This window comes from Sorex araneus, chromosome X, assembly GCF_027595985.1.
Source record: "Sorex araneus isolate mSorAra2 chromosome X, mSorAra2.pri, whole genome shotgun sequence".
Classification (NCBI taxonomy): domain Eukaryota; kingdom Metazoa; phylum Chordata; class Mammalia; order Eulipotyphla; family Soricidae; genus Sorex; species Sorex araneus.
Window position 1 is genome coordinate 367,235,785 of NC_073313.1, and position 20,268 is coordinate 367,256,052.

General features: G+C 44.5%; 1 protein-coding gene across 1 annotated transcript in view; it reads left to right on the forward strand.

Moving 5' to 3' along the window:
• SPAST (spastin) overlaps positions 1-19,923 on the forward strand; it is a 43,005-nt gene extending 23,082 nt beyond the window's left edge. Inside the window, exons 8-17 of the mRNA XM_055120908.1 lie at positions 1,759-1,833; positions 3,352-3,423; positions 6,061-6,136; positions 6,433-6,524; positions 6,662-6,741; positions 7,972-8,014; positions 10,529-10,608; positions 12,694-12,764; positions 14,701-14,741; positions 16,708-19,923. Coding sequence (XP_054976883.1) covers positions 1,759-1,833; positions 3,352-3,423; positions 6,061-6,136; positions 6,433-6,524; positions 6,662-6,741; positions 7,972-8,014; positions 10,529-10,608; positions 12,694-12,764; positions 14,701-14,741; positions 16,708-16,830 — 753 coding nt within the window. The 3' untranslated portion in view covers positions 16,831-19,923. The remainder of the gene's footprint in view (positions 1-1,758; positions 1,834-3,351; positions 3,424-6,060; positions 6,137-6,432; positions 6,525-6,661; positions 6,742-7,971; positions 8,015-10,528; positions 10,609-12,693; positions 12,765-14,700; positions 14,742-16,707) is intronic.
• Positions 19,924-20,268: the final 345 nt, after the last annotated feature.

Sequence of the window (20,268 nt, forward strand, 5' to 3'; positions counted from 1 at the left end):
ACAATGAATTAAATTCCTCTTTCCTGGTTCTTTTTTGTTTTGCTTTGTTTCTGGTTTTAGGGCCATGCTCAGCAGTGCTGGGGGCTTACTCTTGACTCCATTTAGGGGTAACACCTGGCAGGGCTCCGGGGACCATATGGATCAAATACAGGTTGATTGTGCAGGGCAAGCAACCTACCGTCTGTCGTATCTCTGCAGCCCTGTTTCCTGACAGACTAGTGCAAAGAACTAAAAGTACTTATTCAGGGTTTTATTTAAAGTACTGTTCTTCTTAGGGCAGAACACTATTGAAAATTGTGAAGAGGGCCAGAGAGATAGTACAGCAGATAGGGTGTTTGCCTTGCATGTGGCCAACCCAGGTTCGATCCCCAGCACCCTGTGAGGTCCCCGAGCCCACCAGGAATAAACCCTGAGCACCAAGCCAGGAGTAAGCCCTGAGCACCACTGGGTGTGGCCCCAAAGCCAAAGATCAATAAAATTTTGAAGAGCCAGGCCAGGGAGACTGGAGTGCTTGCTTCGTGTGCAGGAACCCCAGCTAGTCTCTGCACTGCCAGAAGTGACCCCCAAAAGCTGGGAGGTCCAGGGAGGTTTGGGGAGGGGGCCCCCGCCAGTGCTTTGGGCTTTCTCCTGGCTGTGCTCACAAGGTTCGCTCCATATAGCCTGCCCTGGATTTGAGCCGGGTTGGCCAGCTGAGGCAGGTGTCCGCCCCTGTACTAGCTCTCAGCACGAGGGAGGCCTTCTCTGTTCACCCTCGCTTTACTTGACTGAGATTTCTGAGGCAAGTAGAGAAACATACTTATGTTTGTGCCTTGCTTAACCAGTGCTTTCATTTCTCTTTTTAGTGAAGCAAAAGTTCTATTGAAAGAAATTTGCATAGAAAAATGTGAGGAGATTGGGCCAGAGTGATGGTGCAGCGGGTAGCACTTTTGCCTTGCATACGGCCGACCCAGGTTCGATCCCCGGCACCCCAGTGGTTCCCCGCTTACTGTCAGGAGTGATCCCTGAGTGCAGAGCCAGGAGTAAGCTCTGAGCACTGTGGGTTCTGGCCCAAAAGCCTAAAAAGAAAGGAAAAGAAAAATGTTAGGAGAAAGAAAGAGAGCAAGGCACATGTTCAAGAGAGGCCATGGGCTTCTCCAGACAGGGAAAAGGAAAGTACAGGTGCTAAGCAGACCGTCTCACCAAGTCTGGGAAACGCACCCTTAAGAGGGCACAGCAGGTAGGGGGCTTGCCTTGCATGCGGCTGACCCGGGTTTGTTGTGGCATCCCATGTGGTCCTCTGAACGAACCAGGAGTACTTCCTGAATGCAGGTCCAGGAGTAATCCCTGAACATTGCTGGATGTGGCCCTAAAACCAAAAAAAAAAAAAAAAAAGAAAGAAAAGAAAAAAAGTCCACATCTCAGGTGGATGTGGACAAAGAGGCAAAGCCCCTTGCCTTTATTTTAATCCATGGAGATTGGGTCTTATTTGTCTCATTTATTTGAGTGTGGATACTGGGATTTCAGCTCAGAGCCTCTTCTGTCATGCAAGGGTACACGTATGCGACTTCTGCCTGAGCTACATCACTGGCCCTGTTTTCTTCGTTTGTGATAGCTATTCTGCTGTATTATTTGTTCTTTTTAAAGCTTTGAGCAGCTTCTTTTTGGGTGGACTCAACCATAAAATAATGCTTTTCACATAAAAAAAAATAATACTTTGTAAATGCCTGGAAGAAACTGTGTCCGGAACCATAATTGTGAACGAAAATACCTCTTTTTAAGTTGTTCACAGGCCTTCGAGCTCCCGCCCGAGGATTGCTACTCTTCGGTCCACCTGGAAACGGGAAGACAATGCTGGTGAGAATTCTTTTCAACCTGAAACGGTCTGTTTGGATATTTAACCTAATACGAGAAAACCTTTCCGTCGTATCTGTTGATGACTTGCTTTTTTGCGATGATTAATTGGGGGGTAGGCAGAGTACCGGGAAGTTCTCCGAAGCAGTGCTCCGTGTCCTGGGAGCTCTCGTGGTGTCACTTGGTCAGCCAGACCACCCTTGTTGGGGTGGACCCCGCAGCCACCAGGGCGGGGAATGCGCTCTGACCCCTGTATTATCTTCCCAGCCCATAACTCTGAACTTCGCAGTGAAGAACTGAAATGTGTGGTGTTATATTTCATATTAGGTAAATTTAATTGGTAGTTTTTGTTATTCTCCGAAGTTATATAATACACATTTCTCCTAAGATAAGCTGTTATAGTCTCTCTAGTCCTTAAGTTTTCACTGATTTAATAGTTAAGAAAAAAAAATAAGGGAGCTGGAGCAATAGCACAGTGGGTAAGGCGTTTGCCTTGCACGTGGCCGACCTGAGTTCAATTCCCAGCATCCCATATGGTCCCCTGAGCACCGCCAGGAGTAATTCCTGAGTGTACAGCCAGGAGTAACCCCTGTGCATAGCCAGGTGTGACCCAAAAAGCAAAAAAAAGAAAAAAAATAAGTATAATTCAGATTTTTTGCTGTTTTTCTTTGTGTTTCTTTGGTGCTGGGCATTTAACAGAGGCCCTACGCATGTGACGTCTGCACTGCACCTCTAAGCTGCCTCTCTAGCCCAGTACTGCATTATAAAGTTTTTTAAGTTGTTTATAATTTATTTGAGTTTTGTTAGTTTTAGTACTGTTAAGTAAGTTCAGAGTATTGATAAGTAAGTTACTGCAGTCCGCCATCACCGGAGTTCTTACGGCCCTTTACTTCTGTTCCTCATCACCGCCAGCCTGCCCCTCCCGCCCGCCCCCCAACTCTCCTCTCTCCCCTTTTGTTAAATTTTACTGTGATTTGGACACTTCTTTCTTCTGCATAGGTCTTTCTAGAAGGAAAGAGTAAAAATAAATTCTTGCTTTGCAATTGATCTTCCCCAAACCAGTTACCTTTTTGTAATTACGGAAGAGAGCATCAACCTCATTTCAAAAAAAAAAAGAAAAATCTTTGGGGTAGAATTGTGGAAGGTGGTACTACTCTATTTTATTTTATTTTACTTATTTATTTATTTATTTTGCTTTTTGGGTCACACCCGGCAATGCACAGGGGTTACTCCTGGCTGTTCACTCAGGAATTACTCCTGGCGGTTCTCAGGGGACCATGTGGGATGCTGGGAATCAAACCTGGGTCGGCCACATGCAAGGCAAACACTCTACCTGCTGTGCATTGCTCCAGCCCTGGTACTGCTCTTCCTAGAACTTTGTTGGGAAAAAGTTTGCTGTTTGTTGAGAATTGTGTCATAACTTGCATCTTTAGAAAATTGTTTCTAGTACTTATATTGATCAAGAGTTACATGTTTAAAGCAAAATTTGAACTATTTGTTTTTGTGATTTTTTTTTTTAAGGCTAAAGCAGTAGCTGCAGAATCTAATGCAACCTTCTTTAATATAAGTGCTGCAAGTTTAACTTCAAAATATGTGAGTGTTTTTTCCCCAGAATTATTGTCCATTTTTAAAAAACTAGTTAAGTATATATGTGCGCGTGTATGTGTGTGTTAAATGTTAAATATGAATGTATGAATGATATCATTGATCTTCAAAGTAGAGAAGATACTCTGTGCATTTCAGGGGAACCTTTTAAAATTAGCATTGTGCTGTCACATACAGCTATTAATGTGTTAATATGATTCTGATAAAGATACCACTGACAAGCTTAGAGACTTTTCTTTTTTTTTTTTCTTTGCTTTTTGGGTCACACCCAGCGATGCTCAGGGGTCACTTCTGGCTCTGCACTCAGGAATTACCCCTGGCGGTGCTCAGGGGACCATATGGGATGCTGGGAATCGAACCCGGGTTGGCAGCATGCAAGGCAAATGCCCTGCCCAAAGTGCTATCACTCCAGCCCCAAGACTTTTATTTTCTTAAAAAATTGGAGCTGGGGCTGGAAAAATAGCACTGCAGGTAGTGCAGAACAAGGAGTAACCCCTGTGCATTGCCCTGTGTGACCCAGAAAGAAAAAAAAAGAAATTGGAGCTGTCCAAGATTGAGGTAAGGCCAGAACTTTCAGTTTTGGAAAGACGTAAAATAACAGTAGCTGTAAAATGGTATCTCTTTCTAGTCATGGTTTGCTTCCTTTTTGAAATTTTATTTTATTTTTATTTTTTTGCTTTTTGGGTCACACCCAGCAATGCACAGGGGTCATTCCTGGCTCTGCACTCAGGAATTACCCCTGGGGGTGCTCAGGGGACCATATGGGATGCTGGGAATCGAACCTGGGTTGGCCACATGCAAAGCATGCACCCTACCCACTCTGCTATCGCTCCAGCCCCTCCTTTTTGAAATTTTATAGGTAGAATTGTTACCCAATTCGATTAATGCACATCATGCATATAGTATAGTGAAAGAATTATATTTGGGATTAGGAGATAGCAGTCCCAGCCTTTTGCAGTGGTTGGCAAACCTGAAGGGCCCAAGGCTGCTCACCCTGCCCTGCCCTGCGGCTTCCAGAGCTGCACCCCGCCGCCCCCCACCCTCGCTCTGCTCCTGGGCCTCCAGGGTCACACCTGCTAGTGCTGTCAGCCTGCGCTTTAGCATGCTCAACTGCCCGCTGGAAGTGCCATTGAGGGTTACTTCATCCAGAAAGGGTTGCTGTTATAATCACGCAGGTGATTCGAGACTTAAGGGTTACTGTTTGATTTTTTTGTTTTTGTTGTGGGGCCACAACCAGCGGTGCTTAGGGATGACTCCTGGCTCTGCACTCAGGGATCGCTCCTGCTGGGCTCCGTCGGGGGCCTGTATAGGATCAAACTCAGGTCGGCCCTGTGTAAGGCAGGTGGTACTTGCTGGACTAGCCTCCAGCCCCTGATGTTGGGAATACTTAGCTGCCTCTTCTCCCGGAGAGGAGGAAAACACGTAGGGGTGTTCTGCGTGTGTGTACTCTCTCCTCAGCCAGGGTGAGCACTCTAGCCCTCGCCCAGCGCTCACTTCTGACTCTGTGCTCAGGGCCGCCTCCTGGCAGGACTCGGGCCTTATTTGGGATGCTGGGGATGTGCTGTCTGCTGCACTCTCTCCAGCCCACACATCACTTGGGGTTTTTTTTGGGATTTTTTTTCCTTTTCTTTTTGGTGTTTGGGCTACACCTGGTGATGCTCAGGCCTTACTCCTAGCTCTGTGCTCAGCGATCACTTGGGTTGGGCTTGGGGACCTATCTGGGTTGGCCGTGTGCAAGGCAGATGCCCTATCTGCTGTGCTATCGCTCCATCCCCACTGGGGACCTATCTGAATGCGGGACCAAACCTGGAGTGGTTGCATATAAGGCCAGTGCCTTTAGCCACTGTATTTTCCCTTCAGCCCTACAAATGAGGTGTTTTGATTTTTTGATTCTTTTTTTAGGGAGGGGACTTTTTGGGTCACACTCAGCAATGTTCAGGGGTTACTCCTGGCTCTGCACTCAGGAATTACTCCTGGTGGTGTTCAGGGGACCATATGGGATACTGGGATTTGAACCTGGGTCAGCCGCACTCAAAGCAAATGCCCAACCCACTGTACTATCACCCCAGCCCAAGCTAATAGACTCGTAATAGTTCATTTAAAACTATTTTAAGAGGTAGTTCTGTAATACAGTATCCTCTTAATTAAATCAAATCTTTGGGTGTTGCCAAGAAAGGAAATAAAATTTCTAAGCTCTAGAAATTTTGCGGAGAAAAGGGCCCACATTAGCAGCGATGCTCAGCACCTGCTCCTGGCTTTGTGCTCAGGGCCCGTGTGGTACTGGAGGTTGACCCCAGGCCTCTTGCATGCCCAGTGTATGCTCCAGCTCACTGCGTCCTCTCTGGCCCAATGTTCTAGAATTTTTATTTACTTATTTTTGATTTTTTGGGTCACATCCAGTGATACTCAGGGGTTACTCCTGGCTCTGCACTCAGGAATTACTCTTGACAGTGTTCCGGGGACCCTCTGGGATGCCGGGGATCGAATCTGGATTGGCCGCGTGCAAGGCAAATAAATGTTCTACTTGCTGTGCTGTCGCTCCGGCCCCGGTTCTAGAATTTTAGTCTTGCTGTTTAAAACACTGCAGCTTGTATTTTATGTGTAAGACATTGTACCTTGTTCTAGGTGGGAGAAGGAGAGAAGTTGGTGCGAGCTCTTTTCGCTGTGGCCCGGGAGCTTCAGCCTTCCATCATCTTCATAGGTAAGGAAGAATACGTTTTCCAGACAGGCTGACTAGGCACTTGTAAGTCTCCCCTCCCCAGCTAAGGAGAAGACATGGTCAGGAGGACTACTCGGAAGGAAAAGCTTTGCTAAAGCACAGGGCCAGAGTCGCGGAGTGGCGAGGTCAGGGACGTGGCTCAGTGGCACTTGCCCTGCCGCTGAGACATACTGAGTCCCCCCGGCGCTGCTGGCCAGTGAGTGGGGCCCGCTGACCTGACTTCAGTGTCAGCTGATCATTGTCACTGACCTTCCGGCCGGCCCTTGCGTTTCCCGCAGATGAAGTTGACAGCCTTCTATGTGAAAGACGGGAAGGAGAGCACGATGCCAGCCGGCGTCTGAAAACGGAGTTTCTGATAGAATTCGATGGTGTAAGTACTGTGTTCCCGGTGTGGCGGCCTTTGATGTTTTCTTGCTGTAGGATCCAAATTAGAAAGCATACGTGTTTGTTACATGTTTTTAAATTATTTTGTCTACTAGTATTGAAAAAACACTGTGTGGCTTGTAGGTACAGTCAGCTGGAGATGACCGAGTACTTGTGATGGGTGCGACCAACAGGCCACAGGAGCTGGACGAGGCCGTGCTCAGGTGGGCGAGCTCTGGAGATACGCTGATTCTAGAACATTCTCCCCACGCCTTCTCTCACCCATCTCGTTTCCTTCACTCTCGTTGTAAGACTCAACTCACTAGGGGGCTGGAATCATAGTACGTGGGGGGGCGGGGGCGCCCGCCTGCATGCAGTCCTGGGCTCACTCTCCGGCACCCCCGATGGTCCCCCAAGCACCACCAGGAGTGATTCCTGGGCACTGCTGGGTGTCCCCCCCAAACAGAAACTCTCCACTGAGAATTTATGAATTATATGGCAACTTTTTTTTTACATTTTTAATTCTAATTCTTAGGCCTTTTTTATTTTATGAAGTTTGTTGGTTCTTTTTTTTTTTTTTTTTAGTTTTTGGAATACTCCATTAATGCTCCGAGCTTAACCCTGGTTTTGTATTCAGATCGCGTCTGGCGGGGTTGGGGAAAGTGCAGTGCCTGCCCCGCAGTCTGGCCGTCAGCTTCAGTGCAGGCTTGTGCCCACTGTGTGTTGCTCCAGTCCCAAATTTGTGGATCTTATTTCTTCCTGCTTCAGTATCTAATTTTTTTTACTTGTATTCATTGATGTGTATTTATTTGTATGAAAGTTTCCATCACTTCCATGAAAATACAGAATACTTCATCACAAGAATTGTTCCCTCATCAGTATATAATCTTGCTGCTGCTTCTGTAAACTTCATTTCTGTGTGTTTGTTTTTGTTTTGGGGCCACACCTGGCAGTGCTCAGGGTTTACTCCCGGTTCTGCACACAGGAATTACTCCTGGCGGTGCATGGAGATCCATATGGGATGCCGGGGATCAGACCCAGGTCAGCCACATGCAAGGCAAATAAATGCCCTACCAACTGTTCTGTCATGTTTTTTTTTTTTTTAACTAAATCATCATGAGATACACAGTTGTTCATGATTGAATTTCAGTCATACAACGTTCCAACACCCATCCTTCACCAGTGCACATTTTTTGCCACCAATGTCCCCAGTTTCCTTCTTACCCCCCACCTGCCTCAATGGCAGACATTTCTCTCTTTGTCTGTTCCTCTCCCTGTGACTCATTTCACTCAGCACGATAATCTGAAGGAGTAACTCTTAAAATGGCCAGTTAATGTAGGCCTACTAAAATGTATTCAAATACCTTAAACGTTATACTTAAAATTCAGAAAAAAAAATTTTAACTTGTTTGCTAATTCAACAAAATTATATTTGTTTAAATCTTTTTTTTTAGGCGCTTCATCAAACGAGTGTATGTTTCTTTGCCAAACGAGGAGGTATGTATCTATGTTTTTAAGTCTTCTTTAAATTTTCTTTTTGGGTCACACCCAACAATGCACAGGGTTACTCCTGGCTTTGCACTCAGGAATCACTCCTGGCAGTGCTCAGGGGACCATATAGAATGCTGGGAATTGAACCCGAGTCGGCCACATGCAAGGCAACCGCTCTGCCTGCTGTACTATCATTCCAGCCCCTAAGTTTGTTTTTTCAAGCAAAGCAAGAACTGACATAATGACAATATGTCAATATGTACTTAATCCTTAGTACAGTCACATTGGAAACAGTTTGGAAGTTTCTTAACACAAGCATGGGGGTGGAAAGAGTATAGCAGTCACGGTGCTCCTGCCTTACATGCTGCTGACCCATGCTCAGTCCCCAGCACCCCCTATGTCCCCTGAATACTGCCAAGAGTAATTCCTGAGCATCCTGAATATGGCCCAAAAACATAATGAAAAAGGAAAAAAAAAAACCAACACAGAGCCACATGTTTGCATGCAGGAGACCCAGTTTGATCCCTTGCTCCACATGATCCCATAAACATGGCTGGCAGTGACCCCAAAACAAAACAGATAAACATACATTCACTGTATTTTATGCAAGAGAAATGATGATGTGTATCCACATAAAAATATATTCAAGAATTTCTATAGCAGCATGTAAATGGTGGCCAAATTCTGCTAAGACTAAAAGATTCAGAGGCTGGAGAGATCAAGTACAGTGGATAATACTTACACAGAGCCAATCTGGGTTCGTCCTCGCCACACCAGATGGCTCCTGAGCACCACAGGAGTGATCCCTGAGTGCAGAGCTAGGAAGCTAGGAGTAAGCCCTGAACACTGCCCAGTGTGCCCCACTCCAAGGAAAAATCCCCCAAACTCCTGCCCGAGCAAGAAATAAATGTTTTTGGAGAGATGGTTCAGTGGAGGGGGAGGGGGGCACTTGCTCGCACACAGTCTACCCTGGTTCAATTCTTGGTATCCCGTATGGGTCCCTGAGCCAGCCAGGGTGACCGGAGAGCCAGAAGGAAGTCCTGAGCACCTCCGGGGGTAGTCCACAATGACGCCAAATAAACCCCAAACCAAACGCAACACCCTTGTAATGAGTACTGTTTAGCGATGAGCAGAATGAGCTACAGCTACATGCTGTAACATGGATGAAGCTCAGCAGCTAGGGGACCTGGAGAGGAGAGTACAGCGGGTGGGGTTTGCCCACCCGGTTTCCATCCCCCAACACCACATATGGACTGTTGAACATCACTTTGGTGATCATTTTGGTGGCGAGAAATCCAAAAAAAAAAACACTTAATTTAAAAAAATGCTTAAGGCTGGAGACATAGTTCAGTGGCATAAGGGCATGCTTTGCATGCAGGAGTTCTATTTATTTACTTGCCATGTGCAGTGGTGCTGGCAGTTGACCCTGGCCAGGCCACATGTGAGACAAGCACGGTACGACTGTATTCACTCTGGGCCCTGGAAGCTTGCTCTGTGATTGGCACTGCGTGGTCCTGCAGGCGTTCCTGGGAGTGACACTGAGCCAGGATTAGTTGGGTGTGGCCATAAAACCAATATACTAAATACTGATTTTAAAATATTGGTTCTAAGTATAAAGACACCAGGTCATTATGATTTGATTTATAAGAAATGTCCATGAAAGATGAATTTGTGTAAACCTAAAAGTGGGTAGGTGGTTTGCTGTAGCTATGGGTGGGATTGAGGAATAATTGCAAAAAGGCATGAGTTAACTTTTGGAAGGGGAAGTCCTTGTTATGTAAATTCATAACTTAATAATGATTTGGTTAGTAATACTGCAAGAGCAGAGTGGCATGATTTGCCTGCTGAAGCCTGGGCTCTGTCCTGTAACACACGGTGCCCCAGGTACTGCCAGGTGTGACCCAAACTGTAAAATGAGAACAAAACTTAGTTGTTTGGCTTAGACTTTGGGCATTTGGTATAAATAGCTATTTACATAGTGGTTTTTAGTATTGTCCTGATCTCTCAGGCACACTGAAAAAGGTGGTTTTGGGCCAAGTATGTTGCCCAACATACTAACGCAGTCTAACACTTGGGCACTGGGGTTGTTCGCAGCATTTCCCAAAAAAAGATACTGTACTTTTAAATCTATTTCGCGTACGTAAATGAGACTCTTGAACAGAGAGGTAGTAAAGGGTCAGGTGCTTGCCTGGCATGTGGCCAACTCTGATTCAGTCTCTGGCACGCACTATGCTCCCCAGTCACTGCCAGGAGTGAGCCCTTGGTGTTCACTGTGACCTCCAACTCAAAAAATACACACAAAACCAAGAACGGAAGATTCTCAGGAGAGGAGTGGGCACAGGGAAGGGATTGGTGTTTCACAGCGACCTAGCTGAAACGGGAAAAAATAAAGCCGAACAAATGGGACTGAAGAGGTGAGTGATATGAGACCTCCTTACCATTTAGAGGATTTGAACCGGATTTCTGAATATTATATGAAACTAATTTCGAGTATTGATAATTATTTAATATTTCTTTTAGACGAGACTACTTTTACTTAAAAATCTGCTGTGTAAACAAGGAAGCCCGTTGACCCAAAAAGAACTAGCTCAACTTGCTAGGTGAGTACTTTGGTTTGGTTTATATTGCAGCTTTTTAAAAAAATATTTAATTTCTTCTTTTTTTGCTCAAAGTAAGGCTAAGTATGGAATAAATTCTTTTTTTTTTTTTTTTTATTTTTGCTTTTTGGGTCACACCCAGCGATGCTCAGGGGGTTACTCCTGGCTTTGCACTCAGGAATTACTCCTGGCAGTGTTTGGGTGACCATATGGGATGCCGGGGATTGAACCCGGGTCGGCCGTGTGCAAGGCAAACGCCCTACCCGCTGTGCTATCACTCCGGCCCCCTGGAATAAATTCTTGCTCTTTTAGTCTCTACTAAGACTTTTTTTTTTTTCTTTTTGGGTCACACCCGGTGATGTTCAGGAGTTACTCCTGGCTCTACACTCAGGAATTATTCCTGGCAGTGCTCAGGGGACCATAGAAAATGCTGGGAATTAAACCTGGGTCAGCTGCATGCAAGGCAAACCCCCCCTATACCCACTGTACTATTGCTTCAGCCCCTCTACTAAGACTTCTTATCTCATATATATGGTATCTGAATTTTGATTGCTAGATTCTCTGTAAGACATGACCTACGTACAGAGAAATAGGGGAAGGGCTGGGGTACAGGCTTTGCATGTAGGAGGCTCAGGTTTAATTCCCGCACTACGTGGTCCCCAGAGCAATGAGTTGGGATTTGTGTCCTGAGCACTGCTGGGTGTGGTCCAAAACCAAACAAAATCCCCTAAATAGATAGTGAAGCGACTGTAGTTTCATAAACTTGGCGAAACTTGGGCCAGAACAACAGTACGGTGGGGAGATGGTTTGCCTCGCATGTGGCCCCCAGCCCAGATTCAGTCCCTGGCATCTCATAGGGTCCCTGAGCACCACCAGATGTGGCCCTCTGCCAAAAAAAACCTTTTTCTTTTTTTAATTAAATAGAAACATATATATGAGGCTACAGAGAAAATACAGATGTGCTTCTCTGGTACGTGGCTGATCCCCTTTGAGTCCTCATGCCACATCTGGTCTTCCTGTAGCATCAGCGTGATCCCTGAGGCCAAGAGTAACTGTTGGGCAGCGCCTGGTATGGCCCAAATGCTCCCCAAGCTCTAATTTACAGGTATAAATTTGGGGGACAGTTTAGGGGCCACGCTTAGGGGCCACACCTGATAGTGCTCAGGGACTACTTCTGGCATTTCTGTGCTGGGGATAAAATCTAAATCTCCTGCATACAAATGTGTGATATAGTTTCCGGAGCTGTCTCGCCAGCTCACTAATCTTAATGTATAAATTCTTAAAAAACTTTTTTCTTATCTGCCTACATCAGTAGATATTTTAAAAATGTTTTTATTTTGTTTGGTATCACACCTGGTGACACTCAGGGTTACTCTGGGCTCTACACTCAGAAATCACTCCCGGTGCTCGGGGGACCCTATGAGATGCTAGGGTTTTCATATTCAGGTATATGAAAAACTAGTAATTTCAATAAAAACTCTTTGAGTTCTTCCTTGGAGAAAGGAATATATTCAATACTTCAAAATAATGAGTCCTTTAAAATCTTGATAAAGAATCTGGCTATAATGTTTGGCCATTCTCTGCTTTCCATTTGCCTCCCAAGTTCTTCGTTCCCTTGGATGATGTCGTGGCTGCTCAGGGCTCCCCACTCTGGCGTCCTGTCCAAGTCGGCTCTTTCCCCACCGTCCTCCCTCCCCTGTCTGTCGTACATGTAGGGAGAGCCGTTGGCAGTCATTTCCAGCAAGGCAGTGCTCTCTGTCAAGGTACAGACGAGTTGACAGTAGAGACATACGTGGTGGTGTGTTAGTGGTCACCTGGAGAGGGGGCACCTTCCCAGGCAGCAGGTCTGCCATCATGGCCCCTTCTGGAGACAAGAGTCTGCCTTCATCCAAAGGAACAGTTTTAGCTATGACAATTTGAGGTACAATTGGTAGCCAGTAATTTGTTTTTAGCAAATGGGTCTTTTTGTGTCCTGAAAATCAAATCACACAGCTGTTTGCTTAATGACAAAGACAAACCTCTTGTAACATAGAGATTTAAATCAGCAAAAATGAAAATAGTTTACTGTTTCTTCCTTTGCATTCTCAGAATGACTGATGGATACTCAGGAAGTGATCTAACAGCTTTGGCGAAAGACGCAGCCCTGGGACCTATTCGGGGTAGGTTTAGAAGACCTTGAAACACTGAGAAGGATTTATGATCGCACTTGGTTTATTGCTTTGGGGCCAAACCCAGCAGTGCTCAGGGGCTCTGGCTACGTCTGCTCAGGGGTGAGCCTGGCACTGAGCTGAAGGGGTAGGGAAGGGACGCATGTTCGGTGCTGGGGATCAGACCAAGATTGGGGGTCCAACACAGGCACCGCACCCCCAAACTGTCTGGCGCCCACACAGCCCTTCTTCCTAGTCACTGTGACTTAGAGTACTGTCAGCGATGGGATCCTGTGCTCAGACCATCCCGGTCCTGTACGCCCGCAGTGCCTCTTTCCCTCCGCCCACACGCTGTGGAAGTTTAGAAGTCCCTCTTGCCTTTCCTTAGTAGGATGCAGTCGAGGCGTATCGCTGGAAAACTTGCGCAACGGGATTTCCAGGCTTCAGTTCTTTAAACTTCGTGTATAGTGCCTAATCTGAGTAGTTTAGTCCTGTGGACCACATATGCTCTTAAACTGCATTTTTTTCTTCTGTTTTTCTAAGGAAAGGGCCAGAGTGTAGCAGTTTATTAGCTCATAGCCCACACTAAAATAGTGGCGGGTGGACCTATGGCCTAATGGACAGCAGGCTTCCTCCACTGCGGCCGTAGTTTGATTTCTGGGGTCTCCACAGGCCCGATTGCTGTGCTTTTGCTCATGGCCCTGCTTTGTGGAGGTGGTGCCCTTTGGTGAGAAGCGCCCTCTGCCCGGCCGTGTGCTGTTGTGGCACCGGGATCCCGCACAGTAGAGCTGCCGCTGACCTTGGCATGTGCGTCCCGAAACCACAGAAACCCCAATTCTTAAATCATTTGTCGTTTAAAGAATAGTTGATGGGCCGGAGTGATAGTATAGCCCTACCAGAAGAATGATGAGTCCTACCAGAAGAACCCAGAAACAAAAAGAAAAATTTTTAAAAATGCCTTTTGTAAAGAACAATTTGTGCTCACTCTGACTCTCAGTCTCTCCCCTTCCCCCCACATCCCCCTGGTACTTAGGGCTTATTCCTGGCTCAGCGTTCAGTGATCACTCCTGGTGAATCCTTTTGTGCGTGTGTTCTATACTGTACTCAGAGGTCACTCCTGGAGGGGTTCAAAGAATCATATAGGGTGATAAGGATGGAACCCAGGTCTCAGGTCAGCGTGAGCAAGGCAAACGCCCTTCTGCTGTCCTGTCCCCAGCTCTCCTGATGGGTTTTGCGGTGCTGGGGATTGATCCTGGGTTGGCTGTGTGCAAGGCGAGTGCCCTGTCTGCTGTACTCTCTCGGGCCCCCAGTTTGCATTTTCTTAAGTTCACTGTCAGCTATGTAAAATGTGTTCTTGTGAAAATAGAACTTGAATGCCTTTATTTAGTACCTTCCAAACAGAAGCATTCTCTGACATTTGTAAACTGTATCTGCCCTTTATATTATGGCAGGTGACTTGTGAGAGGGATCTACCACTTCCTCTCGACCCACCCAGGGCACCTGGGAAGTAGCTGGGGCAATTGAGGAGTGACGTACTGTCTTTGAGCCCCTGCACAGTACACAGACTGAGGAGGGGAGGGAGTTGGGAGACATCAGGAGAGAAGGAGAGAGAGACACCCAGCCTTCCCTGGACCTGCGCTGCCATTAGTCATCGTAGCCCTCACCCGAGTCCCCTCAGTGCTTCTGGCCATAGTGCTCGTAGCAGCCTTGGGGCTAGTGACTGAGTAACTTCTTCAAATCCCAGCTCGGTTTATCAAGTCCCAAGAACTCATTGTCAGCCTCCTCCCTGCCCTCCCCTCCCCCCATCTGCCTGCCTGCTTCAGTATTCGCTTGTGTAATTTCCTTTTTATATCCTTGTATTGAACATGTGCTTTAGACCACTGTTCTTGATTTTGTTCAGTATTTTGAACTTTGAAATCTTTAAGTGGGTATCTTTTATATTTTACAGAACTGAAACCAGAACAAGTGAAGAATATGTCTGCCAGTGAGGTATATTTTACACTTATCATTTTGTTGTTGTTAAAGTGTTCTATATTGCAGGACACCTTTGTATTTTTCTAGCCTGTTTTATTAGAAACTGGGGGAAAAATAGCTGCCCTGACTGCAGTCAGGTGTAAGCCCTGAGCACTGCTGGGTATGGCTCAAAAAACAGCAAAGAAATCGGTGTCTTTAGAGTTCATGTCTTACGGCGGATGTCCTGATTCCATCCCCAGGTCTCCAAAATAAAATGAAGTTTTATATAAGTTACTTTTCCTTGTCTTGGGCCTAGAGCAGTTAAGCTAGTTATCTTGTGTGCTCTGATCCCTGGGTTCAAGTTAAATGGAGCCCAGCTGTCGAAGTCTCTGTTTTTTCTTAAAAATTATGTAAAACTCAAAGCATTGCAAATAGTAGTGAAAAAGCATTCTGTGGGGTTAAGTCAGAGGTTAGGGCCTAAGAAAATTTTTGTAATGTGTGAAACTTAACAATGCAGAATTACACAACACTATGTGTGAGGTGAAAATGGAAAGACGTAAGCTAAACAGGGAGTGTGTATTTGGGTAGTGAAGTTGTGAGTGACTTTATTCTCCTTGACGATATTTTGTCTGATTTTCTGTGCGGAATGTTTTGTTTTTATAGTGAATAGTCTGATTTTAAAGGAAAGCTAGAGGTGTCCGAGGGAGAGCACAGCGGGTTAGGCGCCTGCTCTGCACACAGCCAAACTGTTTGGTCCCCGACACCCCATACAGTGTTCCCCAAGGCCCCCCAGGAGTGAGTCCCTAGCACTGCCAGGTGTGGCCCCAAAAGCAAAAGAAAATAAATGGATGGAAAGGGTAGATGTGGCTCAGTGTCAGAGCACAAGCCTCACATGTGTGAGGGGCAGTGCATTTCCCAGAACAAATAAAGCGTTTACCCAAGAAATGAAACACAAGCATATAATATAACTGTTTTAGCTTTCATATGTAGCAACCCTGAGAAATATCACTGTATAACTGTCATCCTGTTGATCATCTATTTGCTTGAGCGGGCACCAGTATTGTCTCCATTTGTCCCTGTAGCATGATAGTGTACCCGATGGCATATTGGAGGCTCTTTCAGGGTCAGGGGAATGAGGACTGTCATTACTGTTTTTGGCATATCGAGTACACCACAGGTAGCTTGCCAGGTTCAGCTGTACGGGTGGGATACTCTGAGTAGCTTGCCGGAGGCTTTTGGGGCGGCCTCTTATGGCCTTTACAGGTGTTCCCAGTCTACCGAATGTAAGCTTTTGGTCGACTGGCATGTTGTAACGATCTGCACACTGGCAAACACGCACCTGCCTGCGTCTCTGGGCAGCACCTGGGACATCTGCAGCCTCAGGTTGATCTTCTTGATGTTGATGGAGTGCGCCCAGAGGTTGTTAAGCAGCTGGCACAGCAGGACCCTATTGAGAAGGGTCTGTGCCAGGTCGAACACCTGCACCGAGTCCCAGGTCACCCGGTGGTTGCCTGACAGCAGCCCTCAGTGGATGAGCCACTGCGAGCACTGCTACCATGGCACTGCGACTTGGCCTGGCCAGGGCAGGTGGTGACGCTGCTGCTTCTCCGTGCCTCGCCCACGCCATTCTGTCTGAATCCTGCAAAACAGCCAGCGATGTCCATCAGGGATCACACGTAGAGTTCCAGCAGGGATCACGAGTAGAGTTCCAGTAGGGATCATGCGTAGAGTTCCATCAGGGATCACGCGTAGAGTTCCATGCCTGGCGTGCTGAGCTGTGCGTTGTCTAAGGCGAGATGGTGAGCCGGGTTCGGGAGAGCTCGAGGGGCTCAGGCGGCGTCGGCGCCATCTTGCCTCCAATTGAGACATATATGGTATATAAAATAAGATTGCCATAATTTATGAGAATGTATGTCTATATTTACATTAATGATTATTATAATCATTAATTACTATTATGTGTTTATCATTTATTTTGTCCTTTGTTCTTTTTTAAATCTAGATGAGAAATATTCGGCTAGCAGACTTCACTGAATCCTTGAAAAAGATAAAACGCAGTGTGAGCCCTCAAACCTTAGAAGCATATGTACGCTGGAACAAGGACTTTGGAGATACTACTGTTTAAGACATTTGTAAGCTGCAGAATATTCCACTTTCCAGGAGAGAAGCGCCATCTTCAAAGAATAGTTACCAGCTACAGAAACTCAGCCTAAGTTTACAGAACTTTTCATATTTCTAATTCTGCATCCTAGAAGATTAAACATGAAAAAAATTTAAATAAGATATACAATGCAAATGGAATATTTTCATTTTTTAAATAATATTTTTGGTTTCATGCATCTTGATTTACAGTATGGTTAGTTTCATGCATAAAGGAATCTTTTCTTTAAGGCCTTCCTGCCTTGATCATGGCTAACCCACTGGGCACTGCAGCTCGGAGCACAGCAGAACCTGTGTCTGGTCCTTCCCAGCAGCGTCGTAGTGTAAATATTTGTATATTGTGTTGCAGAGTAAAGTATTCCGGAGACAGTGAATGGTAGAAAACACAAGAGCCTTGGTTATGTGTCTTTTGGTGTCTTCAGTAGTAACTGTTCCTGTTTTCCTTTTCAACTGTTCTCTTTACTGAAGTGGTTGGAACACCAAATACTTTTTTTACCCTCTTCTTTTTTCTTTGTATAAACCCAGTGTGCCAAATGAGACTTCCCAGTGTGACAGTAGGAGGAGAAGGTATTTTGGGATTGTTTTCTTCATAAATTTACAGACATTAAAGAGTTGTATTCTTTTTATTTTTTATTTTTCTTTTTACCTTCTATACGTTTTGGAAAGTAAAATGATGGCAACGAAGCAAATTTGCTGAAAGAGAGGAGGGTGAGGTTGTTTGAAGGGTTGAGTTACTCTGTCATACAATATGTAGATCAATCCTCATGTGACCTGCAGTATTGTTTTCAAGTACATCTGTCAGAAATCTGTCGTAGACTGTTAACTTATTCCTCATGGAATTTATTTTCTGCTAGGATTATTCTAATATTTAGACAAAGACCATTTTGGGGTGGAGTCAGTCCAGTGGGATGGGTACTTTCCTGCTCATGATTGCCCTGTTCAGTCCCCAGACGCTTCCAGGCAGGGCTCCTGAGCAGGAGTCAGGAGTAAGCCCTGAGCAGACAAGTGAAGCAGGACAACTTCAACTGCTAATTAAAAAAAAAAATATTGTGGATGAGAGAAGGAAAGTGCTGAGAGCCAAAATATGTATAATTTATTGCTTATTGCTTTCTTATGGTTTACAGGATAATTATAAGGCAGTGGATATCCCATCTTTAATATTACTTATTAGTCTCTTCAATGAACTAAATTACTGTTTTTATATATTGCATATATTTTCTAGGTTCTTGTGTGCTCCCTTTGTTAACTGATGTCTTAGTCTATTACTCAACCTTTTGTGCCCCCAAATGTACAGTAATTCTATTTCTTGTTTGTACATGCCTGGATTTTTATTACAAAAATGTCATTGTAGGTAGTAGAGATTCCTGGCCTTTAAAATATTGTAATGAAAGCAAATGGATATTTGCACTTAGTTTACTGATTAAAAGTTTGTTTACAGAAATTTTCTTTGGTGCTTAAATGATGTTACATAAAATGGGTAGAAGAAATAATTTTATAGTAGTAACCAATATTAACAAAGTACTTTCACTTGGTAAAAACGTCCTTGATTTTGAGGAAATAAATTACGATTTCAGAAACCTTGTTTTCCCTAATAGAAAAGCATTTTATAATGAAGACTTACTTTCTCCTTAATTTTATTCTTGTTCTTTTGAAAGATTTATCTAACTGGAGAACATGTATGATTTCTTAAGATCATCTTTTTTAGCTATAACTTATGTCTCCTCTAATTGATTTTAGAAATCCCCATACAATAAAATAAGTAGGAAAGTAGTATAAATTTTTGTCAGTTTGAATAGTATCTAAATGTCTCAGATATTACGAAATATTGGTAATTAAGTTACTTATATAAGAAGAACTAGAAGTACCCTAAATGTAAAATTTTTCACCAAAGCTCATTTCATTTTGCATTTTCCTTCGAAAGATTTTAGAAACCTTGAGTCCACCTTTTAAAATACAGTCTCCTTTACCAGCAGTAAATTTATTTATAATAACAATTATTCTATGCAATAATTAATAACTTACCTTTTTTATTGGATAAGCTTTTAGATAACAGATTTCAAATATTAGAAGCTATAAAGTCCAATGGTCATAAGCCTTTAGTCAGAGTTGTATTCCCATACGAATATACATCTGTGTGTAGAAGTTATTTTCTTTCCTCGCCATGTTTGAAGTTGCTAGAGAACTATTTTTTCTGACTTACAGAGACCACGTTTTATTTAAAGCTGTTTCTTTCCTAGAAAGGCCAGGAAAAGTAGCTTTAGAGTAGGAGGTATAAGGGAGTGGTTCTGTCCTTTTCAATAAGGATGAAAGTTGCTGAGGTTTTCTAAACTAATAATAGGTGTAGATTGTCAACTTTTAGATTTTGCATTGACCTCTGTCATATTACCTCCTAAAATGTAAGTCTTAACATCTTAAGCATTAGCTTGCTCTGTTAATTCAAAGTTTTGTAAAGTAAATTAAAACTTCTTGATGTAGGGCCAGAGCAATACTGCTGCAAGGGGGGGCGCTTGCCTTGCGTTCGGCCACTAGGGGGCCATCCCCGGAACACACAGAAGCCCCACCAGGAGTGACCATTCAGTGGAGTGCGGGCAGGTTTGGCCATGCCCCCAACACCCACCAGAAAGCCCTGACGCTTTGACATGTAATGGATTTTAAGCCAAGGGAAAGAACTGGTGCTATCTTCCCAGGTATCATAAGGATAGACTTGATTCAGAGGTAGTCTGCCCATAGAGTTTCTTAGATTATTGACTTGCAGATATGCTTTGTGCTTGGGAACAACTGGAGAAAAAGCAGATACTAGAATTCTAGCTTAACACATAGCAGTGTTTGTTTATTGTGTAAAATTCTATATATTTTGTACAAAAGTTCTTTCGGTGGAATGAATTATTTACAGTTTGTTTTTGGACTGAATGGAAGGAGTTTAAGTGCTTTGTCTCAGTTTTAACCTGGTCTTTTGTACTTTTCTTCAGAGGAAATGAATTTAAAAAAAGATCCAGCTGCATTAAAGTGGGTTTTTATCCTAATGGATTGAAAATAATAAAATTTATTTTGCCTTTAATTTTTTTAAACTTTTTGAGATTTCAGGGGTTGCCTTCTGGTAATGGAAGAGAAGCTTGTGTTTGGCTTATCTTTTAGAAACACAAAAAGATATAGCAGTGGCGATTAGAAGACTTTCAAGACAAAAAAAGAGACGGGGGTGAGAGTACAGTGGGCAGGGCATTTGCCTGGCATGTGGCTGACCCAGGTTCAGTCCCCAACATCCTATATGGTTCCCCTGTGTCTGTCCATGAGGAGTGATACCTAAGTGTAAAGCCAGGAGTAACCCCTGAGCATCCTTGGGTGTGGAAAAAAAAACTAAACTAAACTATATAAAGCCATATACTAGGAGATCTGCATTAAGTAT